Consider the following 14,589-nt stretch of genomic DNA (forward strand, 5'->3'; position numbering starts at 1 on the left):
ATTGATTAAAAATATATATACATATATATATACATTTTCTTTTTTTAAATAGTAAATACAAGATCAGATGGCGACGACGACGACGACGACGATGAAGTAAATAGTTTTCAGAGCATCGGGTACAAAATATTTTTACTATATTGTAAGAAATATTTCGGATAACTTTAGTAGGATGTAATTTAATCAACGTGTTGAGAATTTTGTTTAAAGAGTTTTTTAGGAAAATCTTTCCTTTATGGACGTCAGAAAGGAGTCATATAGATTAAAAAAATATATTATTGGAATAAATCATGTAATTTATTATTTGGATGAAATTTATAAAAGAAAATAAAAAAGAAATATTGTCAGCCACGATACCACATGCAAGACGTAACAATATCCATGATAATAAAGTATGCTAATATACATATATATAAAATTTGGTAGCTAAACTCGTTGTAGGAGTTTGCGACTACCAAGGGAAAATTATATATATAATGTATGACAAAAAGGGTTTTTTTTTTTGTATGAAAAGATATAACAAAAAAAAGAAAGGAGGAATAACAGAGAAAATGTCATGTTAGATTAGTCTGCTGTCAATATAATTATAGAATGATAATTTTGAATGTACGTGTAATATAAACAATATCGTTTAAGATAAGAAATCGTATCGATTAAAAACAACTAGCGCACGATTATATATCAGACATTCTAGATATTATAATAAATGATGTCCTCGGGACATTTTCATTTTTGAAATCTTGCGTAAATTTCATTTATTTATAGCACTTTTTTCAAACCGCGTGCCATTTTTTCTGAAATGATTTGACATTTGATTTTTGTAAAATTGAATCCATTCGAAATTTACAATCATCAAAAAATGTTATTTGTAAACAAATTAATTTTGTATTAATTAGATGTATCAATATATTGCGATAAGCTTTTTTCTTTTCTTTTTTAAGTTTCTCGACAAATTTCAAATTTCCCGCCAATGATTGCATTCGCAACATCAAAAATTTAGGTACAACGATTTCGATAGGTACGAACACAAGAATTAACATGGCGTCAAGAAGATTATATTACTCAACTAAGGTGCATCAATATACAACAAACAAAAACTCTCTCTTTTTCTTTAATTAAAAATAGTTTTCTTCGATCGATTGTTTTACCAAGCAGTAACTTTGAGATATTTCAAGAAGATGTCACCGGATAGTGGTTAAGATTCTTTTATTGAAAACATTGTAATAAAAGGTAAGTTAAAATAAGAAAAAAACAAAATTCCAATTTCTAATAATTACAGAAGAAACAAGTATCTGATATTGTATAAATTTCAATAAGTATTAGATTAAATAATAGTTTTATTAACGCGAAAGGTTTAAGGTTAAAGAAATTGAAAAATATCTGAATTATTTTTCTGCTAATAAAGTCTTAATTTTGGCTATATATATTTATATATATGTAAATATATGTGTGTATATATATATACAGGATATCCCATTTACATGTACACCTTCAGTTTTTAAAGTCCTATTAAAAATGTTTTTAAATAAAAGTTATTTACAACATTGCACAAACTTAAATATACTTTTATATTTCATATAATATATTCTTGTATAAGGTACAAATGAGGTCATCACTTCTTTCTAATAATATTATGCATAGTTAGTTACATCAAATGATTAAAATATTCATGATAATTTTTAGAAAATGTAATACTAGTTTTATTCTTGTGTTGTAATAACATTAAATTATAATTATAAATCAGTATTTTAATACGTTCGCACACGAATTTCTATTAAGGACTGTCTCACATATTGGTGACAGTAATCAAGATGATAAATAAATTCTATATTGCGATTGGAATTTTCTTCTCCTCAGTGTGGTAGCAAACACATTAAAGAGAAATTCAAATAAAAGAAACACTATCGTTAATCATTTATCATATTTAAGTTTGTTCTTTCGTTGTGAAACAATGTTTTTAAAAAATATTTCCAATAGAAGTCCAGAAAGTGAAGACATGCAAGATAAATGGGACAATCTGTATATAAATATATTAGGATAACAATGATATAATATTTATTATTAACATATATGAAATTCATTGTGCGAATGGATAGATTATACCTTGATCATGATCCATAGGGTGTACTTGAACTACTGTATGTGATGGGACATTTTTATTTTCTGTTAAACGACACCACAATCGTAAAGTTAGGAAATATAATATTTCCATAAAGGAAAGAAAACTAAATCCCATAAATAGACCAAGTAGACCACCGGTACTTGCTACAATAATACAGCATTTAGAGTTGCATCTTGTGTCAAAGTTGCACTTTTTACATATTTTAGTTCATTTTTAAATAATTACTTACAAAGGAATTCTGTAAATCCAAAAAGTTCATTTTTCATAGATTTGGTGAATTGAGATTCCACAAAAAAGATATGAACCACTGCCATATTTTCACTGTATTGTTAATGCAACCAATGAATATTTTTTTTTATGTAATTTAATATGTATAACATGTAAAACTAAACAAGAGTTAACAAAGATACTTGCGTAAAATATTTTCTACTCTTCTTAGTATATTTTTCCTGAATATTAAAATTAGACATCAATTTACTATCGGATATCTCCAAATTATAACTCAATTCGAAACATCCTGGCCAACAATTACAGCTCGGTCTAAAAATAAAATAACAATAATTTCTAATTATATAAGAGAAATGATTCATTAAAAATATACTTACATTTCAGTCAAATTCCACTGGTTGTCATCATAAAGTCTAGCTTCCATCGCTCGTCGTGCTGTAGTAGCACATGAGTCATCTTTCTTTCCACAAATTGTAGTATTTGATGATTCTAAAAAATAAGAAACGAAAATTAAAGATTAACTGTTAATAATCATTAATCTACAATTAAGAATTGATTTTACTTGGCATGTAATATTGGACGCAGTTACACATTTTTTGTGTGAAGTTAGCTTCGCATTCTAAGATACAATTTCTTTGCGTGTAAGTTCGGTAATAACGTAGATTTCTCTCAGTCGTGAAAAAACATTTTCGTTTTCTCCTAGGTATAGTTAATATATTTTTACTCGCTGTTGATATTCTAGGAGATACTATAACTCTGACTTCTTTGCCAGGAGCTACAGCAAACCCAAAATCAGCAATTTTTGGTGTTTCTACGGGACTGTGTAGTAGCATCTATGATCAAGTTTTTAGGATAAAAATTTTAATTATTTTAATTTATTATTACTTACAATTCTTTTTTAATATAAATAATATAATTACTTTAAAGCCTGCACTAGCTGTAGAAGAACAATAATATTCTTTAATATTAGCATCAAGAACTAAAGTTAAACCATAATAAAGACCAGCACCGTAAGGTCTCCATGGTATAGTATCCGATGGAACTTCTTGATTGTATCCAATTTCAGGATTCCAATCGATACCAGCGAAAGAAAAAGTAATATTTAAATCAGGCCAATCGCGTCTAATGAATAAAATATAAATTGTTAACAATTTATATCTATATATATCTTACAACTTGGCTCTCTCTCTCTCTCTCTCTCTCTCTCTCTGTCAATTAATTTTGAAATAGGAAACATGCCACTTACGGATCGTGAAACAAATGATTACGATTTACAGAATTAAAGTTACAACAAATACCCTCGTCGGTCATAGTAGGATTAAAAATCTTTTCACATTCCGTTTGATTGCCACGCCATTGACAATAATATAACATGTCGCTACATGATTGAGATACCTGATGAAATGTTATTCATATTAAAATTATCGATGAAAAAAATATAAAATATATAAAAATAGTATAATAAAATGTTTGAAATAAAAAGAATACAAAATTACATTACATTAATCATAAAATGTCGCATAGCGTTCCATTCTACTGCTTTTTGTTCTAAATCATAAGCGATGGAGGAATTTTCGGAATTACACAAATCCTCCAACAATAATTTCTCTTGTATATTTTCCCTAAACAAAAAAAATATAAAATACAATAGGAGAGTAATTTTTTTTTAATTAAATCAAATCAATAAAATGAAAAGGTATTCATTATTTTACCCATTTTCTATGCGAATTGCTTCACTTTTTTTTACATTATTCATATTGCAAATAGTAACCGCAGGAAATGGAAATTCGTTGAGGGAAACAGTCTCAGGACTTAATGAAATTATTATGGGTGATGAAACCCACTTCTGATATAAAAACCAGATATAATATGTGGCTGTTAATACAGCAGCGGTGAAAGAAATAATCCAAAATATTCTGCGAGGAAAAGATTTATTGTAATTAGTATCTTTTGAAGTATCATTAAGTTTTTTTTTTTTTATTAATTGGCCAATTTGTGCAGAGACAAAGCTTTTCTTTTATTTTTTTTTTCTATGAACAATAGGAAACTAAATTTATTCGATTTTAGATTCATGGAGGATTTGTAAATTTCTCCATAAATTAGTCTAATTGATATTTACCTTTCTACAATTGACAATTTCGAATCACCAACATAACGTAACCCATGAAGAGTACTGTTTAAGCAATACTGTTTTACAATGGTATTGATCTCTGTACTCTTTAAACACGTTTGTACATTGTTTACACTCAAAGTATAAAATAAAACAGATTAGACAATTATTAATCTATATTAAAAAGATATCAATCAAGTCCAAAAAAAGGAAAAAAAAAGAAAAAGAAGATAACAAAATGTTCATTTACCTTTCACGTTTTTCTTCATTTTGGTCATAATTTTTAGAACTTATCGTTTCTCTCGTAGCTAAATTATTCCGATTGTATCTTGATCTTAGTGTCGATTCCCTCGATCGATACATACCCTTAACAAAAAAGGTATTTATCTCTGAATAATTATCATTTTTCATGGAACCTTTTTGTTCTTTAATATCCTACAAGGGGTTGCTTGACAATTAATGATTGATGTTGGTTTTAATAAATTAGGATGAAATATGAAAGTATATAATTTCTTGAATTAGGTATCTATCATGAATTATGAAATATATTTTTTTTACTTCATCAAAAACACTTAAAAAGAAATACTCCCAATTCCAAATACTACTATTACTACTACTTTTTAGAATTGAGAGTATTTGTTTTTTTTTTTTAATGCGATTTTAAATCATTTTTATAGAGTAAGTAGAATGAAGTGATTGCTACTTAAAATTAAGGATGGTTTATCTTTTTTTAAGGTATATTTCAATTTTTAATTTACCATATTTCAAAGAGGCATATACATTAAACACATTACAAAAAAAAACCATTTGCAATACCTTTAAATTGGTGTCACGTAAAGCGTATCCTTCGAGACGTTGAGGAGATTTGTAAGGATTTTGTAGATGAACCGTGTTAATAGTGTACGGAAGACAGGGACTATGATCTCTTAGATAATTGTTCTTATCGTTATGATTATAATTTCCAATTGGTAATGCACGCGAATTATTATCGCGTTCCCTCAATTGTTTAACAATTTTTAACGATTCCGCAGAGTCCTCATATTTCTTTGTTATTAATGATTTATCGAGGATCTTAAGATTATCAAGATACCTCGATTTTTCTACCCTCCGCGTTGACATATGATCCCGTTTTTGTTTCCAACGTGAATCTTGAACCTTTTTTCTCCCCGAAGACGTTACTTTTTCCATCTGATAGGCATTATTCTACCTTGTATCTAATATTTTAATGAGAGAAATAATGAAATAAAAAAGAATTACAAAGGAGAGACATTAGATGGTCCAAGTTGTGCAAAACATTTTACCAATATTTTCTCAAAGTGGCATAAAAAATTAATTGTGAACGCATCAAGGAATCTTATAATTTTATATTATAAATTTATTTCATTACAAGTATTTTTAAACTGATCCACTTCAAAATATTAGCCAAAATAAAATGTACCCAATAAAAATATAAAACTACCCCTTTTTTTATATATATACATATAAAAAAAATGAAATTAAAAACCTTTCAATTAATAATAAGTTAACTTAATTTGTTAACTGTGTCCAAACTTTCTGCATAACTTGGATCACTTGATGTATTTAAATCCAAATGTTAATGGATACCACCTTGTTATATATCCTTCCAGATTCGAATATCAGTATTGAAGCATTTCTCGTAAGAACGATAAGTTTTTATAGAAAAATTTCTATCTTTTTCTTTCTTTTTACACGCGTGATGATATTCAAATATGTGTAGGATGATCACGCGATAAAGTGTGTAAACGCGACGATTCTATGAACAAAAAAAAAGAAGAGGGGCTTTCAAAAAAGATATAAGAATTATGTGTAGGAGTATATTAAAGTGTCCTAGAAAAACCACCCCCGATGAAGGTTGCCGACTGACTAAAGGTATAACAATGACGAGGACACCTTATCAAGTTTCATAGAAAGATACTTACGTACTTACCCTTGGCTCGATTTTACCCTCCTTGTTGACTAGGAAAGGTTCCAACATATACGTTCATATATATATATATGATACGTTGATAAATGAAAATTATTATTTTCATAATTTTTCCATAGGCGTTCCATGTTTCACCCGACGACGAGTAGGTAATCACCAATGATGTGAATTTAAGATTACAATTTTAATGCGACGAGATTACGATTATTCATTATAACTGTGTTTAACAAAAGGTTTTTTCCTTCTTTTAATTATATTTTATCTTGTACAAATCACAAGTATTTCGATACCATCAAACTCCCCTTTACCATCATTACAAGTATTCTTTTAATCAGTATTTTATAAAATAAATTTTTTGGTATGTACAGATCTATCTTGTTTGTTGCATTGAGAAACTAGGAAGCTTTATGTTCAATGTACTAGTATCAAGTACTGAATATATATATATATATATATTAAGTTTTTGATTTAATAAAAAAATTAATATTATTATTATTATTATTATTATTTAAAAAATTTCCAAAGGCAAGGGTCAATTTAAACGTTCATTTTTCTTTACTGTTTAAATATAACTAAAAGAACTGCAGAAATGATTCGTATCGAACATTAATAGCGCATGATTTATAAACGATAACGAAACGTTTCTTTTTCTGCTTTTTTTTTTTATTATTTTTTTCTTTTTGTCTCCCCCCTACCATTTTATTTTTACAGTCATTGCATGCATCGTCGATTAATCTATAAGATTCAAGTGCTAATATCGTCATGATACCTTGACCAATTATTTATTCTTTACAATTCTTTGCGAACGCACGTGTCAGGTTTTTTTTTTTTTTCTCTTTTTTTTTCTCTTTTTTTTTCTCTCTGCTACATTTACTCATCTACTTTGTAATTTTCCACGTAAATAATATAAAATAATTTTATATAGCAAAAGATTCGTAGAGAGTTATGAAATGCATACATTACATTTTATAACATAGTATTCATGATTTACGATCTACGTTTGTTTTTCTGTTCGTTTCTAATGTCGTCGAAATATCGATCATTAATAATTAGAAAAATAATATATTAAATAAAATAATTTGATCGGATAGTTAGGCAGAAATTTAGGAACTCTTATAAAAATTATAAAAGTAATGAATTAGAAACAATATGGATCATATTTATTTTGCAAACCATATTACTAATTTATAAATTAAATAAAATTTTAAATAATTTAATTTCAAGAAATAAAATATATTTTATAGAATTTTTTCTTATATTTTTATAGTTTAAATTTTCTTTAATTTTGTTTTAAACTAAATTAATCCAAATTTCATATAATTCTTATAGAGGGTCTAAAATTAATTGTAAAATTAGATTGAAAAGTTTCTAATGAAATTAAGATTATTATCGAGGATAATTTAAACAATAAGCTTTCTCAACCTGGTGGTAAGTTTCCATCAGCTATTCCATAGCACACTTTCCCTGTCCATAATTTTTCTTAACAAGTGAAAATGACATTGCATAAGTTCGACCAGCATAAAGGAACGTTTCGTGACAACGTTTAATGGATCTCTTCAGCATAATTACATGACAAACATTCATGTTTTTCTTATCGATGTTTAACCGCACCTCACGCGAATATCAGCTGCTTTTGCTGCTGCTTGACTAGTCATGTTTTTAACAAAATTGTTTACGTTCAACAAGATAACAATGAAAATTTCTGTCTTATGTAATTCTGAATATATTAAGAAACGCATTCATCACTTCCCTTTTTTAGTTGTTTTATTTTTTTATAATTTTTTAATTTGAAACAAATTTTTTCACCCCTTCACATTTCAATAGAAATTATTTAATTAAAAAAACGATCATAATTTTTATAAAATTATAGATACTTTAATTTCTTTTAAATATCAAGTATGATGCAAGAATTGCTTTTCACTTAATCACATGATTAGGTGAGAATATATTTATGTTAATAAGATTAAGAACAATGCAAAAATGATATTCAATAGACAAAATATTTGAATTCATTAACAATAATTAAGTCAGTCGATTGTATTCCTAATGCATTTCCATTAGTTTTACCTTCGAATAAATAATAGATAATTCTATTCGTCTATTTAATATCAATAATATGACTACTCTGACTGTGCCTAATGACTATACAAGAAATAACTTGATAGAAAAGTACATTTTAAATATACACGTGATTTTATCTACCTTTTAACGATGTTTATTTTTTACTTTTAACGTAGTCCAATTATACGAAGTTAGTTAAACTTCAAATTATTAACGACTTAACGTCAATGTTTTATTGATAATTGTATTATTTCAGCTCGATAAAAAAAAATGTCTAAGAAGAATAGAAAACGAAAGGAGGGGGAAAACCCGTCGGAAATTAATTGGGAAGAAGAAAGTTATTTTCCTACTAAATTAAAAGAAGAAATGAGAACAATGTGGGAAGTATGTACATTATTGTTAAGTAAAAAAAAAAACATATGTATTATTCTTTTATTTTATTTTTTTTATTTTAATATATGTTTTTTTTTTTGTTAATTAATTAATTGTTAATTAAATTTTGTAGATACCGCAGATTTATCAATTTCTTCATTTAACCAAAGACATTTTAAACGTACCCAATATAACAATTTATGAAATGGAAAGGATGCTACTCATACCAACAGCTTCTAAACAATTAGCAAATATTATGACATGTTTATTAAGGTATACATTACATTACGATGTTATTCATATTTTAAATGTAATAATTATAAAATTCTTTATCTAATTAATTGATTTATTTTTGTATCTTTTTAGCTATTCGAACAGATCCAAAATGAATAAAGTACCACCAATGCCCTATGAATTTTGGACGAATATTTTAATGCATAAGTTAAACAATTGGTTTAAATGTTACCAGTTAAAACACATGGATGTCATCAAAGTTAGTGTTAATATGTTTTATATATTTTTATATATTTTTATATTACATTAAACATTTTTTTTTTATTTTTTTTTTTTTCTGAAATATAAATAACTTATTCATACGAAAGTAAAATTTGATGTTTCTCTGATAATCATTAGATTTATGATCAAAGTCTTATAGGTTCTAGAGATTATCGGCGTTGAACCAGAATTCTGGAATGTTTTTCCTGATCCATCTTTATTCGCTGAAAAAAATTTTGAAGATTTGAGTTTTAAACAACGAGTATGGCTTTTAAAAACTCTTTGTGATTCTCTCGTGGTAATGAAAATAATAATAATAATAATAATAATTATATATATATATATAATAATCATTTATTTTATAAGAAAGAAAAAAGATTTAACATTAATAATCTAACATCTATTTGTTTTTTTTTACAGCATTCGAAGAAAATAATTCAAGAAAGAGTTTCTAATCATCCATGTGAGGATCAAGAAGAACTAATTTTAGGAACCGATAGTCATGGAGCTACATATATTTATTTTCCACAATTCATCAATAGCGAATTGAGAATATATAGGCATTGCATGAATAATACCATTCTTTCCACTGCAAAAGTATATTAATATTTTATTACCAACCCTTTAACTGCAGAGCACTCAGAAGCAAAACTTGAAAATAATGTTCTATTCGCTACAAAGAAAAATATCGCGTCGGTCACTTGTTCACTGAACATTTAAGCAGTGTACACAGTCAAAGGGTTAAATTACATATACCATAATTTTTCTTATAAAATTGATCAATTTACTAATTTAAAATTATATGTTTTAGTTTGTAAAAGTAGAAACAATTGCAGAATCCGAAGCAATAGAAAAGGTTAATAATTCGTTATCATCCCGTGGAAAAGTAAAAAAAAGTAGAAAGAGAAAAACTAAAAGATGGCAGAACGGATATTGTCCAAAAATAAGAAAAGATAAGTCAGTAAAATCTGTGGGAAAGAAAGTAAATAAAAAATTGTATATTTGCAATTGTAATAATAGTGCCATAAATAGACCTATCAGTGAAGATTTACATTTAAGTTTTACTAGCTCGACTAGTAATAATAACAATAATAATAATAATAATAATAATAATAATAGTAATAGTGATAATATTAATAGTAATAGTGATAATAATAATTTAAGTATAAATAATCTTGACAAGAAAAGAATGAGAAATTCATTTGAAATGTCTGATAAAAGTACAATGTCAACCAATACAAGTGATTACGAAACGAACGTATCGAATAATGAAACTGTTAAAGAAAGTACATTTAAAGGATTTTCTACGCCTGCCGATGAAAAAGATGACATTATAATAATTAATCAATTATTAACTAAATTAAAGACAGAAATAGATATTAATCATGTTAATTCTAACGTAACAATAGAAAATACGACTGATGTAATAAATGATACTGAAAGTTCTACTTTAAAAGAAGATGAAAATAATACAGAATCAATTTTAAACGATAGTGACTCGAACAGGTGTAATTTAGATAATTTATCTAATAATTCGAAAACTGATGATGAAAAATTAAACGAGATAATAGTAACTGGAAATACAACATTAATGGATAAAACATTTTCAAATAATTCCGAAGACGTCACCGATTTTGATTCATCTTTTACTTCCAAGTCGGATGATGAGAAATTAAATGAAACTGAAACTTCGGTAATTGACACAACAAAGAATATTTCAAACGATGTACCTGATACTTCTGATAAGTGCAGTAATACAAAAAGAAAAAGATCGATTAATCGAGAATTAAAAAATGCAAACAAAAAATTGAATGTCATCAACAATGAATCATCGGTTCTCGAAGCAGACGAAACGCAAAATTGCATTAGAAAAAGTCTTAGATTGAAAACAAATTTACAGATGGAATATAAATTATTTGATAATGATATCAGTAACGAATCACAAATTACAGACATAGACAACAAAACGGAAGAAATGGAAAATAAACCTGAGATGAAGAATGAAAATGCTTCTTTTAGAATAATGCTCAACGAACTTGGTGTATCCAATTTTTTGCTTGTAGCTGATAGCGTTGAAACACTCAGGAAACTTATTTCAAGTTTTTCATCTAACATAGTAAGTGTTTATATGTAAAATCTATTATATAATATTCATTCATGCATTAAAAATTTATATATATTAGTAGCTTTGAATTAATTGATTACTTTAAAACTTTTCAGACGGAATCGCCTCCTTCATGCGAAGTATTATTAGTGAATAAATTGAAGGAGCTATTAAAATCTGTTGAAGAAGTTGAAACAATTTTAAAAGATACGACAAAGAAAGCTAAAGCAAAGTTACTGAAGGAATGGACGAATTTTAAAATTGGGTATGTTATAAAGTAAAAGTTGTTAATTATCATTTCATAAATATTAGATCATTAAGTATGAAATGTCCAATTTAAAAGTGAATGTAATCGGAATAATCGGACGTTTAATACTTAACACATTAAGCGTGAATTTCTTGTTTAATAATCGCAACTTATATTTGTGTTCGCCTTTTTACCGCATCTTTTTAATTTATAATATACCTACTGCATGAGTTGTAGTATTTGTATTCAAGTAAACAATCAAAACATTTGTCATTCTGATGCGGGTGTTACTTCTTTATTTGCAATTGTACTTTGTGTATATACTTTTTTAAATCGAATATTCCGCCGAATGATCATCGCTTCCGCCAGAACGGAGAACAAAGTCAAATCAATTCCACGTTTAACGCGTTAATGACCTAATGTACATTCATTTCTTTTTCCATCCACCTTCATCTCATTAAAATCTAGAGAATAGTTGTATCCGACTTAAATGTAAACCTGAAACCTCTGAAAATTGCTACAATGAATTTACAAAATATGTGATATAAAATTGTCTTCCAATCTTATATTCAAATCTTTATGAAGTATATATGACAAATAAGCTATTGTTTGTTGTAGCAGTATTGAGGATCAGGATTCGTCTGGGGAAAATGGTGTCAGCTCTAATTGGTGGATTCTTGGATCACAGGACAATGAATTGTCAACTGCCAATGATGAATCAACGTTACAGACGTTACCGGATATTGCCTTATCCTCAACTAGTACCGAAAGTCATCCTCAATCACCAAACAATCGAAGCGAAAAACAATATACAATCGGAGAAAAAAAGAAGTATGAAGAAACAAATAGAAAATCAGACTACAAAGAGAAGAACGAACAAGACCATCAAGAAGACAAAGAGTGCATCAGAAAAGAAGGAGGTAAATTAAATATTTTAAAATTTACTAAAGTAATGAGTTACGATTATCCTTAATGTAAACAATGTTTTTTTCTCTCTCTCTTTTTTTTTTACTGTTACTATTACATGCTTGCTTACAGATAGATATTTGTGAATTTCTCCTATTAATAAAGTCGTACAGATTCTAATCAATCTAACACGTTCAAATTTGTATAGTTATAATGGATGTAAAAAATGCAACAATTATTGGTTCAGTATGAATAATAATTTATTTCTCTTTGTATGAAGTTAAGTACTCCATTAAAAATTTTTTATCGTGATAACTTATTTATTGCAATCTTTATTAAATGTATTTCCAGAAGAAGAAACACGAAGAGTTCTCCGAGCAAGAGGAGTTTCTTCGTACACAGAACAATTGTACCTATATGATGAGATCGATGAGAGCGAGTTGGATGAATGGACCAACTTTAAGACCATCAACACGCCTCCCAGCACACAGATCAGTACATCCACTCCTTACTCTTCTTCGAAAAACAGACACGACAACAATTGGTCAGAGAAAGAGGACTCAGACCAAGATTGGATATTACCAAGCTCTCGCAAAAGGAAAAATAAACGTTCGTGTGAGTAATTAATCAAAATGAACATCTTAAGCATTTGTTATACGTTGTAATATCACCCCTCCCTTTGTAATTTTCTTTCTCTTATATTTTCCAGCCAATAATAAAAAACTGAAGTCCTTGCAGATAAAAAATCTGAATAAAAAAATAACTATACTTCAAGATGTAGATAAACAAGGTACATCAAGTAGTAATAATAAGGATAATCATAGTAAAGAAGGAAAAGAGCAGAAATCAGAAAAGATTTTAAAAATACCCAATATTTTAAAGAGATGGTCTAAAAAATCAGCATCTGATTCGAAGAAAATAATATATCCTCAAATACAGGAAAATTCAGTACGGACTGTATCTTCTGTAGAAGCAGCTAAGATTGGATATGTAGATAGCGTACATTCGGAGTTAAATATTAAAGATGAGACGCCAATTCTAGATTCCGTATCAAATCAATGTAAAACTAATTATACTGTACCTGAAATAAGTTATCTCGTACAACCAAATATCGTACCTACCTTTCAACAACGTTATTATATGCAAGAAGTTCAACCAGACTATGTTGTTTACAATCAACAATCTAATTTTCTTCCCATACAACAAGTACCTTGCATAGTAACGTCACAACAAATTGTAAGTCATCCATCGTATAATATAAGCACAGCAAAAATGGACGCGAATGTTCAATCAATGCAGAAGTCCAATGAACTTACTGTAGTAAAAAAAAATGCGCAGAAGAAAGAATCTACATTGCAATCCAATTGTAAAGATATTACAAGACCTAGTACCATGCCACGAGCTTCGTCTAGCTCAACATTGCTAAAAAGAAAGATTAAGAATAATTTAGATACAAATAAAACTAAAAAGAAGACCACGTCGTTGATTATATTAAGTGATAGCGATGATGAAATTGAAATTCTCAATGAGAAAATAGATGATAATGAAAATAATAAGAAAAATAAGACATTATCGAAACCGATAACTGTTCCAGATGATATTGCTAATAGTTCTTTAAAAAATATTATTCCTCAAGAATTTATGCAACGTATAAATCAAGGTTGTATTTCGATAACACCAATTAAACCAACACAGCAAACGCAAAGCGCCCCAACGCAACTAGTTGTTGTTGTTAATGAAACCGGAAATTATTACGCCCTGGCTTTACCAAATGGAAGCAAACTTATTCTTACTCCTGAACAAGTTGCACAAATTAGAGCTTCCAATGGGGGAAAACTCATTCTATAAAATAAAGATTATTGTTTTATCAGTATAAATATTAAATATATTGGTATGAATATACTATACTAACGAATATTTTACTGAAGATTGTATCCGTTAAAGAGTTTATATCCTGCATTTAATATTGATAATACTGGCAAAATTGTTTTTTTTTTTT

At 27.5% G+C, this 14,589-nt stretch overlaps 2 protein-coding genes across 4 annotated transcripts; one reads left to right on the forward strand and one right to left on the reverse strand.

Moving 5' to 3' along the window:
- The first annotated feature begins 999 nt into the window (after positions 1-999).
- On the forward strand, positions 1,000-14,497 carry LOC106787000 (putative uncharacterized protein DDB_G0282133). 3 transcript variants are annotated; one of them, XM_014748962.1, is made up of 11 exons: positions 1,000-1,230; positions 8,723-8,850; positions 8,972-9,111; positions 9,205-9,331; positions 9,494-9,631; positions 9,754-9,930; positions 10,145-11,449; positions 11,554-11,702; positions 12,303-12,604; positions 12,942-13,205; positions 13,300-14,497. In XM_014748962.1, the coding sequence occupies exons 2-11, from the start codon at positions 8,737-8,739 to the stop codon at positions 14,436-14,438; spliced, it is 3,855 nt and encodes a 1,284-aa protein (XP_014604448.1). In that variant the 5' UTR covers positions 1,000-1,230; positions 8,723-8,736; the 3' UTR covers positions 14,439-14,497. The 3 variants fall into 3 exon arrangements, with proteins under 3 accessions (XP_014604448.1, XP_014604449.1, XP_014604450.1); XM_014748963.1 differs by having other exon boundaries at positions 12,306-12,604; XM_014748964.1 differs by lacking the exons at positions 1,000-1,230; positions 8,723-8,850; positions 8,972-9,111 and having other exon boundaries at positions 9,486-9,631.
- Positions 1,560-6,482, reverse strand: LOC106787002 (pickpocket protein 28-like). Its single transcript, XM_014748965.1, has 15 exons — positions 6,409-6,482; positions 6,069-6,234; positions 5,277-5,674; positions 4,711-4,826; positions 4,470-4,595; positions 4,063-4,266; positions 3,852-3,972; positions 3,597-3,745; positions 3,271-3,472; positions 2,913-3,183; positions 2,728-2,839; positions 2,537-2,662; positions 2,352-2,443; positions 2,104-2,265; positions 1,560-2,017 (listed from the first exon to the last, which is right to left on the reverse strand). Exons 3-15 carry the CDS (start codon positions 5,646-5,648, stop codon positions 1,908-1,910), a joined length of 2,163 nt encoding a protein of 720 aa, XP_014604451.1. The 5' UTR covers positions 5,649-5,674; positions 6,069-6,234; positions 6,409-6,482; the 3' UTR covers positions 1,560-1,907.
- Positions 14,498-14,589: the final 92 nt, after the last annotated feature.

Source organism: Polistes canadensis, unplaced genomic scaffold (genome assembly GCF_001313835.1).
Source record: "Polistes canadensis isolate GaletaPanama2010 unplaced genomic scaffold, ASM131383v1 scaffold_89, whole genome shotgun sequence".
NCBI classification, from domain to species: Eukaryota; Metazoa; Arthropoda; class Insecta; order Hymenoptera; family Vespidae; genus Polistes; species Polistes canadensis.